The sequence below is a fragment of the Gambusia affinis genome, linkage group LG15 (assembly GCF_019740435.1).
Source record: "Gambusia affinis linkage group LG15, SWU_Gaff_1.0, whole genome shotgun sequence".
NCBI classification, from domain to species: Eukaryota; Metazoa; Chordata; class Actinopteri; order Cyprinodontiformes; family Poeciliidae; genus Gambusia; species Gambusia affinis.
The window spans coordinates 23,430,094-23,446,133 of NC_057882.1; the positions used below are offsets into that span (position 1 = coordinate 23,430,094).

A 16,040-nucleotide genomic window follows, 5' to 3' on the forward strand; every position below is an offset into this window, starting at 1 on the left:
GTCTATTCAAGTACTGAGTAACTGATCAAATTATCAATCATTCAATATTCTAAAATGACATCATCAGATGGACCAGAATGTGGAATTAAATGGAAATTTTGGCATTTTAAGGACCAAACTGACAATAAAAAAAAAATCCAAATCAATTTCTTTCAATATAAAAATTATAAAACTTTAAACTGCAGGTGTGTATCTTTGTTTGATGAATTGTTCATTAAAACATGTTTGTTTTCCATTCAGTGGGTAGAGAATCCAGAAATTTTCCTCAAGAGTACCGATAAAAGCACATTTTAAAAACAGTTACTCCAGTAAATATAATTGAGTAAATGTAACTAATTACTACCCAACTTTGGAAGTGAATAACATCTTTAAAAAGGAATTTCCCTGGTTGTACTTCATAAAAAAAAAAAAAAGAAAAAAAAAAGGATAATTTCCCACGGTTCTTGAAAGCAGCACAAGTTCACTCATAAACATTCTGGGCAGCAGTGATTGGTCAAAGTTAAACTGTCAGCGTATTACGTTTACAAACTCGCTCCCAGTACCTGACAGCTCAGAGCGCTTCGCTCACCGAGGACACCATCACCTGACGGGACTTCTGACGGCGCTCTCCGCTTCCAGTCCACCTTTACTTCTGGAGGAGACCTGGAGATAAGATGACCTCCCAGGACACTGCTAAAGACTTGGCTCACTGTTCTGAGGGGATGAATAACCGATCAATCTCCCCAGAAGTGCAGAGGGAAGAGAAGACGTCGCCGATTCTCCGTCGGCGTCATCCATTCAGCGTGGAGGCGCTCATGTCCGGGGGGAAGACGGAGCACCGCACCGAAACGTCCACCTGTTGTAAAACAGCTGGAGCTAGCGTGTCAGCCCCAGCCGCAGGGCTAAAGTCTTTGTATGTGTGCCGGGACACGTGTAGTCCTCCCGGGGAAGGTAGGAACAGTTTCGCGGCGGTCCCTTCTTCGCCGGTGAAATCTGAGGTGTCGGAGTCAGAGGAATGCTCACACTGGGTTTCTGCCAGCGCCTTCTCCACACAACCACGTAAGTTTATTTCCATGTTATCAAGCATCATAAAGCTTGTTTATTTACTTAACATTTTTTTATGTAATTTATTATCTACATTAAACCTTTTGCATTAGTTTAAAACAATAACAAACTTAAACATCTCCAAGTAAGACTCCGAAAAATAAGGAAGCAGGGATATTTGAGTTCACACAATTTTCAATCATTGCATAAATAAATATTACATTGAAACATGGTTGACTTTGTCCCCCACGTGGCCTTTTTTAGTACATTTTAAGTTGCTTTGTAATTTGTGAGTATTACTCTTACTCTTATATGAACGTTTACATTACCTTACTTAATAGCATGTTTTGTCATATTTACAAAAAATGAAAAATAAATAAATAAAATAAGACATGGATTACAAATTAAGCCTTCCCAAAATAGGTTGATTAACTTAAAAATCAAGGTAGGTTAAAGTGTTATTAGGCAATATGGCTCATGTTACCTACATTTATTTTTATTTCACTTAATCCATTTATATTACCCCATTTGTAAAAAAAAATAAAATAAAATACCCAGTTTGTGTCATCATTGGATTTTTTTTAACCAATATTTAAATGTACCCGAATTAAAGGTTAACTTTTGTTTCCAAATGTTATTGGGTTTTTTTTCCAAAAGTGTAACACAATGCCCTCTGTCAGAATTTGGTATTACAATAAAAAAAGTATATAATTCTAATTACAATATTAGTCAGTTTGATTTATCGTCCAATATTTCTGTTCATTGATAATTTATTTACTTACTTAGTTTATTTTAAATTGTTTCACAGCCAGATTATAATCTAAAACTAATAAAAATGAAAGTCGTAATGTCAAGTCAAAGCATGATTGTCAGTTTTTCAACTCAAATTCATGTATGTTTTTGGAAGGTCATTACCTGCTAAATACTCTATTCAGATAATGTTATAATCAGAATAGTTGAAGTCACTATAGTAAATTTTTCACCCTTTTTGTTGCCTAAGGTCACATCAGTCCTGGCTGTCAGCTGAGGAAACACAAGACCAACAGAAAACCCCGCACTCCCTTCACTACATCCCAACTCCTGGCTCTGGAGAGGAAGTTCAGACAGAAGCAGTACCTGTCCATCGCAGAGCGAGCAGAGTTCTCCTCCTCCCTGACCTTGACGGAGACCCAGGTGAAGATCTGGTTCCAGAACCGTAGAGCAAAGGCAAAGAGGCTCCAGGAGGCTGAGCTCGAGAAACTCAAGATGGCCGCTGATGCCAAGACGGCAGTAGTGGCAGCCACTGCCACTTCTGCGGCGCTACATCCCGGCTTTACGTTACCACTGTCGCTGGGTGCCATGTCTCTGTACGGACAGTCGTATTCTGCCTATCACCACCAAAGACCCATTCTGCCCATATCCCCGTTAGGACTATATGCTGCTCCGCTGGGATACAGCATGTACCATTTATCATAAACATGGAAATATTTTAAGTATTTTGCTTTTATGCATTCCAAAATGGACAAAGAGGATGTGTGCTTGACATAAAAAAAAAATAAAAATTGTGTACAGCCTATCCCTATCACCTGCACAAGAAGTGTGACATTCAAAACACTTCCGATCAAATTAGCAACCTGTTTTTCTTCCCTTAGGTGAGAATAGGAAGCCGCTTCCTGTTCTGCCCTCGTCGGACAGCCCGTTTACACGACTGCCCTGTTATGCGGAGGGGTGTTTCTGTCTGGGTGCTGTTTATCCTCTTCACTTGTTTACATCAGCAATAATTGAGCAAGGGCGAGGACTTGCACTGGGCACCAAAGCACAGACCGCAGCTGTTTTCTTTAGCCTGGTTCCCAATCAGACGCAGTGCCTTGTGTCAGAAAATGGCCTCAATGTCAGGATAATTGTGAGGATGAACTGGAGTTTTAGCTTCTCAGGACAGATTGAACATATCACTGAAGCTTTCTTGTGGTTTACACAAACCGATTGCCTTAAAAATAACATTGCATTCAAGTTAAACCTGAAAGTTACTTACGCTCTATCTAGCAAAGCATAATTTATACCACTATAGTTCTGTTTTTCTTCACATTTATAGCACAATAACGTATTTATCTCCTATGAAATACAATGCTGGAAATGTATGAGTGCCTTATGTTGTGTATTTATGGTAGAGAATATGGTACAAAGTTTTACCAAATGTGTATTTATATTGCTCCTTTTGAGCATTCCATGCTGTTCTTGTTTTGTCATCTGAAATTAAACTGTTTAGATTCTTACATACAGATATGTAATTTCTTTATAGCAAAGAAGACATGAATACCTATCTCTAGGTAAATTTTGTTTTTGTAAGATTTTGAGGAAATGCATTCTTTGCAGCTTTTTTAAACATAAATCCCTGTGGCTATATGTCCAGGACGGAGTGTCTTCAGAAGAGTTCAGTTTAAGGGGAACCATAAACAAGAAACATGAATTATACAATCATGCATTTTCTTCTCACTTATTCTGCCCTCATGTCTTTTATTAGGCTAAAATGGATTTCTTGAATCAACTTATAAAAATGCCAGATGTCTGGAATATCATCTCCTTATTGACAACCAATAATCGGGTGTGCAAGTTGAACAGTCTCATGTAGTCTCACATTATTAAACAAAGCTGGTTGCAATTAACAAGTTATACTTCCTACATTTTTAACTATTTTTGCTTTTATTAAAAAGTTAAGTCACTGCTCATTGCATCTATACTAGTGATTCTGCTTTTAGAAAGAGTGTTGACTAAAGATGCTGGGATCATGTTTTTCTCATCGATGCAGATTTTTCAGGTTTCTTTATGGTTTGATATGCTTGGTCCGAATTTAATTTACATTATTAGGATTGTAACACATAAAGGAGAAGGAATCTTAATTGCAAGTTTTTGAGTCCAGCAAAAAATAACTCCATATAACAATAACTCCATATATGGAGGGGGACAAAAACAACTCAGGGGGAACATATATGCATGAAAGCATACGTCCCTCATCTTTATGTGAATTTTATTGAAGTTCATCTTCATGCATACTGTTGGTTGATGTTTGCAGACTAAAACTAACAAGAGTTCTTACTTTTTATGCATTTAATTACTAAAACCTTATAAAGGCAAAAGACAAACGAAACATTATTCAGTCCTTGACATGATGATTAATGTTCAAAATTCATTTAAGACAAAATTTACCAAATGACTGGTTAATTTTTAGCCTTGACAAACAAAGTTACCAAACATCAGTTAACTTATTTGCAGAATAAAATCATGCATTAAACTAAATTCTTAACAATTAGATTTTTGATCAGTTTCTCTTTGTTAACTATTCAACTATTTTGTATCTTGTCCTGACATCTAAAACTAACACTATGGTGGGTCTGGTTGCTCTGAAGTGTCACAAGCAGATTTGCTCTGCACAATAGGCTACATCAGTTTTAGGTAATAAAGACAAAAGGAGGAGGGGGACAAAAACAACTCAGGGGGAACAACAGAAGTGACAAACAGAATAATACAATTAATAATACTAGGACATATTTTTCACTCTTGTTTTCCTATCTATTAACCAGCAGAATTAAACCACAACTTAATGCCACAGTTTAAAGCCAGAGGGTGAGTTTCGAGAGCTTCCGGTGCCTGTGCTTTTGTTAGGATTGTAAAAGCAGCTTAAAAACTTCCTTGTAACTTTGATGTAACAAAGGAATTGTTTATAGGCAGCGGCACATTTATGAGGTTCCTCTTTAATCAGAACAAGTTGCAGGGGTCGGGCAGGCAGTGAGAACTGGCAGGCAAAGCTAGCAGCTTACACAGACGAGCAATCATCTTAATGAAGTGCAGACTGGCAAGGATGACTGTCTTTGCTCTTGTGAAACATCACATTTGTGCTACTAGGACAAGGAGGGGGGAATCTGAGTGTGAAGAATCCACTAAAGCAGATTCTTTATGCAAAGACGTCATTAGCAAAGGGATTTGTTTTTGTCACTGTTAGCTATAACTCATCTGTCAGTGATTGATCATATTTGTGGTTTTACATGTTACTTAAAGAGAAAATGTGACTAAGAACCCCTCAGGGTTTAAGTCATGTGCTTGTATGCAACCTCCTCTAGTGGCTGTTTGATGCATAGCATTCAATCATGACTACTTCCTAAAAAACGTTTTCAATGCAAAGTAAACAAAAGGTGTCATTATGAAACGGCTCTGCTTTTAGAGTCTGGTGAAGTGAATCCAAATTCCAAGGTGAAGCAATATTTCTAAACATAGCTCTGACTTGTTTTTCAAACTAAAATGTCACACCCATCCGTTTGCAAAGTCAAAACTGTGACTGTGAGAAATTATGACTACACCCTAAGATGAAACATAATCAAATGCTTGAACTTGAAAAGATTTTAAATATTTGTAGAAAATAACTCAGAGAGTGGTTGTTCTTCATGTGAGGCCAAACCAGAAGAATTAACACTCAGTTAAAACAGAAAACTGAGTGCCATTTAGAACTACTGGCTGTTTTGGCCAGTAAATAACGCATTTAACCCAAACACTGTTAGACATTGGATTAGAGTGGCCATTTAATATGAAGCTTATGTTTTGTTTTTTCAAAATAAAAGCCTCAATATCCCCCTCAGGTTAATGCACCGCCGTAGGTGGTCAAATAACATTAGCATGCATTATATTCTTCTCTCAGGTTAGGGAACTGCCTTGCCACACTAATAATGCTATTAGCTATTTTTCTTACTTATTAGCCATATTTATTATACTGAATGGAGTAAGTCAATTACAGACAACATTCTAATGATTCCCCACATGCTATTGGCAGCATTTAGGGAAGGAGATGTTCGGCCTGATTTGATCAGAAAAACTAACTGCTTCAGACAGTTAGAATTTTGTCTCTCTCTGTGTGTCTCACTCACATGACAGCTGAGCTGCTCTTTAGAACTACAAAGACTGAATGTCAGAACTACAACATGGTGGAACTCTCACTTACTACAGAGGAGGACTGAGCTGGTCTTTAGGGCTACCGGTACTTGTGTTTTGGGCATTATATAACTGATTTCACGCAATCACTGTTACACATGGGATTAGTTTGGCCCTTTGAAATGAAGCTAACGAAAAATTTCAAAATAAAAGCCTTGACATTTTTTCCATAAAGTAATTGCTGTTTTTGGCTTTATGTGACTGGTTTAAAAAAACACTGCAACACATTGGATTAGTGTGGCCTTTTAGCATTAGCCTTTTCCCTAAAATAAGCTTTTAGCTATTTTTCTTACATATTAGCCATATTTACGACACTGAATGTAGGAAATCAATCCAAGACAACATTCTAATGATACCCCACATCCTACTGACAGCATTTAGTCTTACATTAGGTTCGTCAACATGCTTGTTACTCTTCACATGCTATTGATTACATTGCAGCTCTCTTTAGCATTGATGCTAGAACGCTGGGTCCAAACCGACGGGCACACTTTGGCACTTTTATTATTATTATTGAATACCTCCCTAAATATATTCAAAAATATAAATTTGAATACAATAACTTAAACTTACTACCTGTCTCTTGGTGTTTTATTCACACTCGGGCTCCTTAGCCTAATCTTTCTGACTGCCTATTACCATATTTGTATTCACGCGCCTAGCCTTAGTTAGTGATACGTGTGATTTTATCCACAACAACATAGAAGCACAATTTATGCTGTTATGGAAAGATTCTTACTTGGCCTCACTAAAAGCTCAACAATTCAGAGTTTCTCATAAATCCTTTATTGTCACAAGCTAAATATCATATTTATTGTTCCAGGTAAGGGAAGCCATGCCTTGCTGCATTTTACCACAAAGTTAAGTTGTACAGCCTGACTATAAAAGACAGAAAATAGATATTAAAACAATTGAAATCTGTACTGCTTTGAATGTACATTTGGAAACCGAAGCCCCTTAGCTTTTTCTTTTTCTTGAACATGTTTATCTGTATTTGCTTTTTCTTGAGGCAAAACAAATATTTCTCTGTCGTTATACAGTGTGTCTGAATAAAGTTTAAAAAAAAAAACCTCCTCCCCTCCCCCCATATCCAACAGACTTCTTGTGGTTTTGATGTCAAACTGATGTCACACATCCTGTCTGTGACATCACTGGTGACTGTCTTTGTATTCCCAGATTCTACAGGAAAATTAATTTGCAGTTTAAGGCTTGAACCAGAAAGAAATGATGGCAGAGAAAGATTTCCCGTTAAACAAATTAGAGATTCTCCAGAAGAACCAGGTGAAGCTGAACAGAGAAAATGAGCAGCTTCAGAAAACAGTGGAGAGTCTGAAGAGGCAACTGGAGCGACTGAACAGCACAGATGACGACCCAACAAATTGGCAGGTAGAAAATAACATACTCATAAATTCAAATGAGTACTATAAAAAGCAAATTACTAAAGTTAATTTGGAATTGGAAGAAGCGAGGACAACAATTAAAAAAATTGCAATGTGATTACTGTAACATGCTACGATTAAATTTTATACTAGAACAGACGCAGGCCACGATGAAAAAAGATGTGGAAGAATCTTTAAAAGAAAACTCAGAAAAACTGCTGTGGCTTGAAAGAGAGAACGAGGAACTGAATAAGGAAATTGTGGCTCGTAAAATCAAGATGGACAGAATAAAATCCAGGGTGGAAAAAAACAAGGATGAGCCACAAATAGATGGAACCCAGGAGGAAGAAACGCCAAAACCAAACATATTCCAGAGAGTTGGGCGTGTTTTTATTCACATGTATGAATCGGGAACGCTCAGGTACTGGGTGCCACCCTGGATTTTTTAATTACTGAAAAGGAAACTTGGTGGGTAACGCTTTGGGGATAGTGGCAGTAGAGAGGGAAACAGAGCACTGGCTGCTGGTCAGGACTACAAATACGCATCACTGTAGTTCTAATTAACACTCAGTTAAAACAGAGGGATGAGCTGCCATTTAGAACTACTACAAACACTGTTAGACATTGGATTAGTGTGGCAATTTAATATGAAACTTACATTTTTTTCAAAATAAAAGGCTCAATATCTATTATAAAACAGACATAAAACACAAAAGTAAAAATCAGAATTTACTTTGTGGTATTCCTTACCAGAAAACGTGTTCGCCTCTTAGCAACCAGTTAACAACAAATATTGTTATTGCTCAAAACATGTAAGATTTCTTCTGCTCTTTTGAAATACTACTTATCTTGTACTACTCACTACTTAACAAGAATTGTGCAGTTGGTGAATTTTGCAGAGAAATGAAAATGTTTTCTTTGTCATTGGTGGTAAATATATTATAAAACAGACATTAAAGACAAAAGTAAGAATCTGGTTTTTACTTCGTAGCACTTCGTTACTAGAAAACGAGCTAATCTCTTAACACCAAAATAATAACACGTAATGTTATTGTTTAGAAAACATAAGCTCTCTTGAAATACAGCTTATTTGCTTAGACACAAGAAATTTACAGTTGTTAAATTTTGAAAAGTAAAAATCAGATGTGTACTTTGTGGCACTTTGTTACCAGAAAACGTGTTCGTCTCTTAGCAACCAGTTAACAACAAATATTGTTATTGTTCAAAACATAAGATTTCTTCTGCTCTTTTGAAATACTACTTATCTTGTACTACTCACTACTTAACAAGAATTGTGCAGTTGGTGAATTTTGCAGAGAAGTGAAAATGTTTTCTTTGTCATTGGTGGTAAATATATTATAAAACAGACATTAAAGACAAAAGTAAGAATCTGGTTTTTACTTCGTAGCACTTCGTTACTAGAAAACGAGCTAATCTCTTAACACCAAAATAATAACACGTAATGTTATTGTTTAGAAAACATAAGCTCTCTTGAAATACAGCTTATTTGCTTAGACACAAGAAATTTACAGTTGTTAAATTTTGAAAAGTAAAAATCAGATGTGTACTTTGTGGCACTTTGTTACCAGAAAACGTGTTCGTCTCTTAGCAACCAGTTAACAACAAATATTGTTATTGTTCAAAACATGCACAATTTCTTCTGCTCTTTTGAAATACTACTTATCTTGTACTACTCACTACTTAACAAGAATTGTGCAGTTGGTGAATTTTGCAGAGAAGTGAAAATGTTTTCTTTGTCATTGGTGGTAAATATATTATAAAACAGACATTAAAGACAAAAGTAAGAATCTGGTTTTTACTTCGTAGCACTTCGTTACTAGAAAACGAGCTCATCTCTTAACACCAAAATAATAACACGTGATGTTATTGTTTAGAAAACTTAAGCTCTCTTGAAATACAGCTTATTGTCTTAGACACAAGAAATTTACAGTTATTAAATTTTGAAAAGTAAAAATTTGATGTTTACTACATGCTGAAGAGTTCTGGCACTTCGTTACCAGTAAATACGCTTGTCTCTTAGCAACCAGTTAACAACAAATATTGTTATTATTCATAAAACATAAGATTTCCTTTGGGTTTTTGAAATATTTCTTATCTTGTACCTACTACTATTTAAAACGATTAGTGCAGTTGGTGAATTTTGCAGAAAAGTCTGTCACTGGTAGTAAATATATTCTAAAACATGCATTCAACACAAAAACAAAAATCTGATTTTTACTTCGTAGCACTTCGTTACTAGAAAACATGCTAATCTCTTAACACTAAATTAATAACATGTAATTGTTATTGTTTAGAAAACAAGCTCTATTTAAATACTGCTTATCTGCTTAGACACAAGAAATTTACTGTTGGTAAATTTTGTAAAAGTAAAAATCAGATGTTTATTTTGTGGTGCTTCGTTTTCAGAAAACGTGCTTGTCTCTTAGCAACCAGTTAACAACAAATATTATTATTCATAAAACATAAGATTTCTTCTACTACTTTGAAATACTACATATCTTGTACTACTTTCTAATTAATAATTGTGCAGTTGGTGAATTTTGCAGAGAAATGAAAATGTTTTCTTTGTCATTGGTGTCATATATTATAAAACAGACATCCAAAACGTAAGTAAAAATCTGATTTTTACTTTGTGGCACTTTGTTACCAGAAAACGCGCTCATCTGCTGTTGAACTGGATAATGAGTTTAATTTATGTCTCTTGTCAATGTGAATGGAGAATGCTGAAGAATTCTCAACTCTTCTGGACTTTCTGATGGAATTCAGTATGTTAAATAACAAACTTTGTTTTTCTGCTTTTTAGTTTTATCAAGTGTCAAAACCAGCAGCATAATTTCGTCAGAGAAAAACGCTCTGCCCATTTTTAAGTTGAATATTTCTTTCATTTTTAATAGAGTTCCCTTGGAACAGTTTCAGGATTCAAATAAAATCAACCTTAGCACCATCGTTTAGGACGTTAGCATCCCAAGTTGCTATTGACTTGTTTCCTCCCATAACACAGTTTTAATCTAATTAACCCCGGCGCACACAGCTGAATCAATAATTCCTGGAATGAGATGCAGTGGCAGGTTTCCTCTGAATGGCACCCTGGGTGAGCACTTCCATCTGTTGACCCCCAGCCAATTAAAACGCAGGAAATTATCTGTGTTTCTGTGGTGGGATAAAACACAGAGCAGTCTCAAACAAAGCACGTCTCGTCTAGTCTCCCTATTATCCACAGCAAATAGGGATACCTAGTTAACATACAGTGACATTTATTGCACATGCATAGAAGCAACAGGAAGTTTGTCCAGGGCATATTTAACCAAAACATTTAATTGTACAACTACTGAGTTGTGCAGTTAAAGTCTCCAACTCATTACAACTTCCATTTCAAAGCTCTATTCCTATTTAAAGTGTAGCTCTAAAGTCAACAAACTACATATTAATCAGAGTGAGAACTCAAAAAACTAGTGAACAACACATCAAGTTTTTTTCTCCACCGCATTTACATGTATTTTCATGTAAAATACATTAAAAGTTTAATGCTATCCTTTTTGAATCCTCCCCACTGATCCATGTTTTCCTGAATCTGCAACAATGTACGGAAGAGGATTAGGGCCACCGAAAAATAAAAAAGAATTCTGACTTTAAAGTCAGAATTCCGAGATTAAAGTCAGAATTCTGAGATTAAAGTCAGAATTCTGAGATTAAAGTCAGAATTCTGAGATTAAAGTCAGAATTCTGAGATTAAAGTCAGAATTCTGAGATTAAAGTCAGAATTCTTTTTTTTTTTTTTTCTTCTTCGGTGGCCTTAATCCTCTTCCGTAACAATGCACTTCAGAAGCCAGTATTTTTAAAAATCAGATAGAAAATCAAACAGGATTTGATCATACAGCAATCTGTAAATGAGAGGTAATGGTTGTGTCATGATCAGCAGAAATGAAAAGTAATTTGCTTCCTTGAAAGAGAAAGATAAATATCAGTTTACCCTGGTGAGAATGTGCAATAAAATACCAGTTCACATACTCAGACAATCAGTGCTGATTGTCACAATGTGAGGCATTTGAAGGCAAGACCCCTGACTCCTGTAATGGTCATGAAAATATGGCGACATACAGGATTATGAGTGTAACCTCGGAGCAGAATTTTGCTGATTTTCAGAACACCTTAAAATCAGGTATATTGGATGTGTTGACTGTGTTACGTTTCCCATTTAAACTCTGACTATATGTTGTGGGTTTTTGTTGATTTTCCCCCTCAATACACTTGCAGTGGCAGGTCTCCTCTGAATGGTAAATTCAGTTGGTATAGAGATACAACATGCAAAATTTAGAGATAAATTTAGATACAATAAAGAGATACAATATTGTGTACTCCTATGTGTGGAAAAAAATACTGTACATAACCAAGAGGCTATCACCACACTGAAGTATGATATCATGCTGTAGAGCATGATACCCTTTAGTTTTTGTTTTCAGCAGAAAAGAAAATAGTAGATGTATGGAGTTAATTGCAGATCAGTCTTGAAAGATTGCAAATAACTTTCTTTGGGTTGAAGGACTAACCGTAAACAGCCAGAGCCATAATAACATGATTTAGAGCTCAGTTTCTGAGGTCAAAAGAAAATTTGCATATGACTAGATGGGATAGAAATCTATATTGTGCAAGCATAAAATATTTGGTGAGTTCAAAATTTTCCGTAAACAAAAAAGATTCATAAAAAAATAATCACGTTTTGGGTATGCAACCTGGACCTTTTCAGTTTTCCTATAGCAGACAATGTTTGTGCATATCTGCCTGGAGTTGTATACAACACACGGACCAGTTGTTCAATTTGCAGAAATCCTCTCTGTATTTAATACTGGCCACCTACTAATCCTGGCTGGCAGATTGGAAGAGCATTTTTGACTGCACTCAGAATTAATCACATGGATTTCAGATTTTTCCTGGCAAATCTGAAAGACTATATCAGACATATGGTGAAACCTGTCAGCAACCTGTCACCCTTCAGTTTTACACAGAACTGAGCAGTAATAAAAAACATACAGAACTGGTGAATAGCAAAGTTATTATGACACCATGTCAAACCAAATTTGAAATGTCAAAAACTTTGCAATTTGGGGAAGATTTAAGAAAAACATTGTCACTAGATTTGACCCGTGTTATTTATGATTAAAAGAGAGACACTAAATAAGATAATGTTGACAACAATGGGCAATTTTGACTCTTTTATTATGTCTCACAAAAGATTGTTGGCCAATGATTGACAACATATTTTCATTAAATTTGTCCTTCAACAAATTTTTAACAATTGGGATAAGTTGACAAGTAATTATGCTTGAGAATATATGCTGGAAAAAAAAAGAAAAAGAAAAAAGCAGCATTTGTGAAGGCTGCAACTTAATTGTTCTGCCTTGATATATTTTTATTTATTTTTAAGATCTATACTAGTGAGCTCTGCACCTTGCAGTAACCTGTTGGAAAAAATACATAAGGAATGTTCAAATATTTAAAAAAAAATAGCTGAGGAGCAGTGGGTACAGCTGTGCTTCTTTTCTAAAGGGGAAAGCATCAAATGAAGAGAACCAAGCTCACTTTCCACTCAATTTGTGCAGAATGGTCAGTATTCTCTTCAGGAGTTTGTTAAAAGTTTGATTTATTTCCATCATAATAAATTTGAAAGAAGTTAAGACCTCAAACTCCTGCAGCAGGAGTTATAGAACACAACAGGCTAGAAGGGAAAGGAGAATGTACAGTATGCTTTCTATGTGTCCTTATTATAGTTATTGGTTTACAGTAATGGATGTGCATTTTAAGAATCTGTTTGTAGTCCTGTTATGAACATACATCTGAGGCTTCACAGTCAATAATAATAAAGCTTGCCTCTATTGATAAGACGATTTTGAAAATAAAAACCTGATTATTGTGATTAAAAGTTTGCTATGTTTCCAGCAGGTGTCACTATATCTATACGTTTTAACAGAGGAACAATTCATTGGACCCTTTAACACCACACAAAGCAGGCTGCTTTAAATTAGCTGGGTTCCTAAAATACAACACAAAGTAAATACATAAATATTTATTGCCATTTAAAATGCAAAAGTCTCAATTTGCTTGTGTTATTTTGGTAAAGAGTGAGTTGAAGATAAGTGCATTTTTAAAATTGCAAACGATGCCAAGGGGAGGAAGCCCTACTAGAAAATGCTGCCATACTGCTCCAACACCTGTTTACAGAACAGAAACCCTGCAGCGCTCAGGAGGAGATGTTTGCATATGCGTGGTTGAAGAAGTGCGTTTTGCATGCTTAAGTAAGGGTGTGATGCGTTTATCAAGAGGGAGCAGAAACATGTGCTTGAGTGCAACATCCTTGTGATGCAACTCAATCACCTCTTCTTAAGAAAGGACGGGGAAACTGTGCAGCCACCGAATTTCACAGAATCTGCCGTGTCTGCTCCACACAAACTCTTGGTGCCATCGTAGCACCTCTTCTACCTCAGAAATCTCAACGCGATAGACAGTAAAAATAAGAGCTGGCCCCTGCAGTGCCTTCATCCTTTTCCCCTTTTCCATCTGACACACACAGAGCAACAAAGACACAAAGCAACAAAGACACAGATGCTCTCCCAATCTCATGTAAACTCACACACATACACATACTGCCACTGTGTTGCTCCCTCATATTCTCATCCACTTTTATCGCTTCCAGTCATAGGCTCAGCACCAGCACAAGCTGATAAGCTTTTGGCACATGGGAGGCATCTATGTTCTGCAGGGTACCACCAAGAAAATAAGCAGCACTACATTGTAAAGGAATTGTAAATGAAACTCATGCTGTGATTGTTCATTGAGCGATTTGTTTAACTGTTGAGCTCCAGATTTTTTTGCACATGAATAGAATATACCGCCACAAAAAAATCAGACAACCTACTCAAATTTTAGCAGGGGAGAATTTGAAGTGTTACTTAAAACCAATGGGAAAAAAGCTAAATAGACAAATGGGAGACTTATATAAATATATGAGATTTATATATAAATCTTCAGTGAGTTTTTACAATCTGAAAACATGTCATCTGCTTACTGGCAAAGCCATATGATGTGTGAGAACATAGCCATGGGATGAAGTCTATATTTAGATTCACTTGTATAACTTTATGTGATTGCTGGGTTTTTTTCCCTGTTTTCTGTGGCTCATTATGAATGATTGTATCACTGAGGATAGCAGTGATGAGTGGCTTCATGCTATAAAATCATATGATCAAAAAAGGATGGAAAGAAAGGGGTTTGTATATATGTATATGACAGCACAATTAACACATCTAAATTGTGTGCTGACCACAATTAACTTAAAGCATCTAAGCACTATTGCCAAATAATATTAACAATGTCAGCAACAATAACTACTTTGTTGCACTAAATTTTAAATAAGCAACAGCATTGGATACCATTAGTTGTACATATTTACTGTTCTATTCACAAAATCAATACCAATTGCCTTAATATAATACCGTGTCTCTAAACCTTCTGACAATAGATTTGCAACAGTTTCCTAAAGCCTCTGGCACTTTTAAACAAGTTTAGAAATAAAATATGTTTTACATCTACAGCTGAGTAACACAAATATTCAGTCTGGGTTGTTGCTTTTAAATTTTTACATTGTCTTTTAGCAGAGTGAACACAAAACTCTGGAGATTCACAAAACTCTTCTGCAGTAACAATTTTTCCTGCAAGATTTATTAACATGTTAATGAGCTTGTTTCATAAAAATTCTACAAGCACTAAAGATTGTTATTGTTTATTATTGGTATCAAACTTGTTGGTATTCCACACATGCACCTTGATCCACAGAGACTTGTAAAGGAAAAAAAAGAAATACTTGTTCACTGTCAAACTCTGCAGCAGTGAAATGTGACCTTCTGTCCAATTTTGCTACTTTTGTGCCAGATTGTCGCATTTGCTTCTGCCAGGAGGAGAGTGTCAATATTTGCATGCATATGTATTTCAGGCTGTGTAACTTTGGTAGTGACATTGCCAAAAAAGAAGGTTGTTTTAAGCACTCCTAAAACTGAGGATAAAACAAAACCTGAAGAGACAAATTGGGATTTATAAAACAAAAATTAATTGCAGGAAGTGGTTTTAACATGGATTAATGGTGACTTTAGTAATACAACAAAATATGTGACCTCTGTTTGCATTTTGATTTTCAGTGCCACCTTTGCTCTACGTTTAGTCACATAATTTTCAGGAATATGATTAACTATTTAAATTGAAGAATGTTGACCTAGAAACGACCAATTGCTAATATGAACTTCAAATCTACGTGTGCATTGGATCAGAAATTTGTATTTATATTGTTCTTGACGCTGGTGCATTTCCAAACAGCTATTTATCAAATTAAGTTGCTTTTTTTTTCCAAGATGAAAATTTCACCTTCAGCCCCTTAATTTAATTAAAACTGTATTTTCATAAGTTTTTTCAAAAATGTAATATGAGTTTTACTAGAGACTCAGTCTTTAGGGGCTTTATAGTAAAAACAAACTGTAGCAAGAACAGAGATGCAGAAACACGTTAAAATTTTGCTTTCTAAGAGCTCCTGCCTTGAGGTTTTATCACACTGGATGGCCAGAGAGATGCTATTCTGTTAAAAATATGTGGAATGATTACGACCTCATAGAAGCGCAA

General features: G+C 35.7%; 1 protein-coding gene across 1 annotated transcript; it reads left to right on the top strand.

Moving 5' to 3' along the window:
- The first annotated feature begins 462 nt into the window (after positions 1 to 462).
- On the top strand, positions 463 to 3,275 carry msx2b (muscle segment homeobox 2b). Its single transcript, XM_044140908.1, has 2 exons — positions 463 to 1,038; positions 2,024 to 3,275. Exons 1-2 carry the CDS (start codon positions 654 to 656, stop codon positions 2,476 to 2,478), a joined length of 840 nt encoding a protein of 279 aa, XP_043996843.1. The 5' UTR covers positions 463 to 653; the 3' UTR covers positions 2,479 to 3,275.
- Positions 3,276 to 16,040: the final 12,765 nt, after the last annotated feature.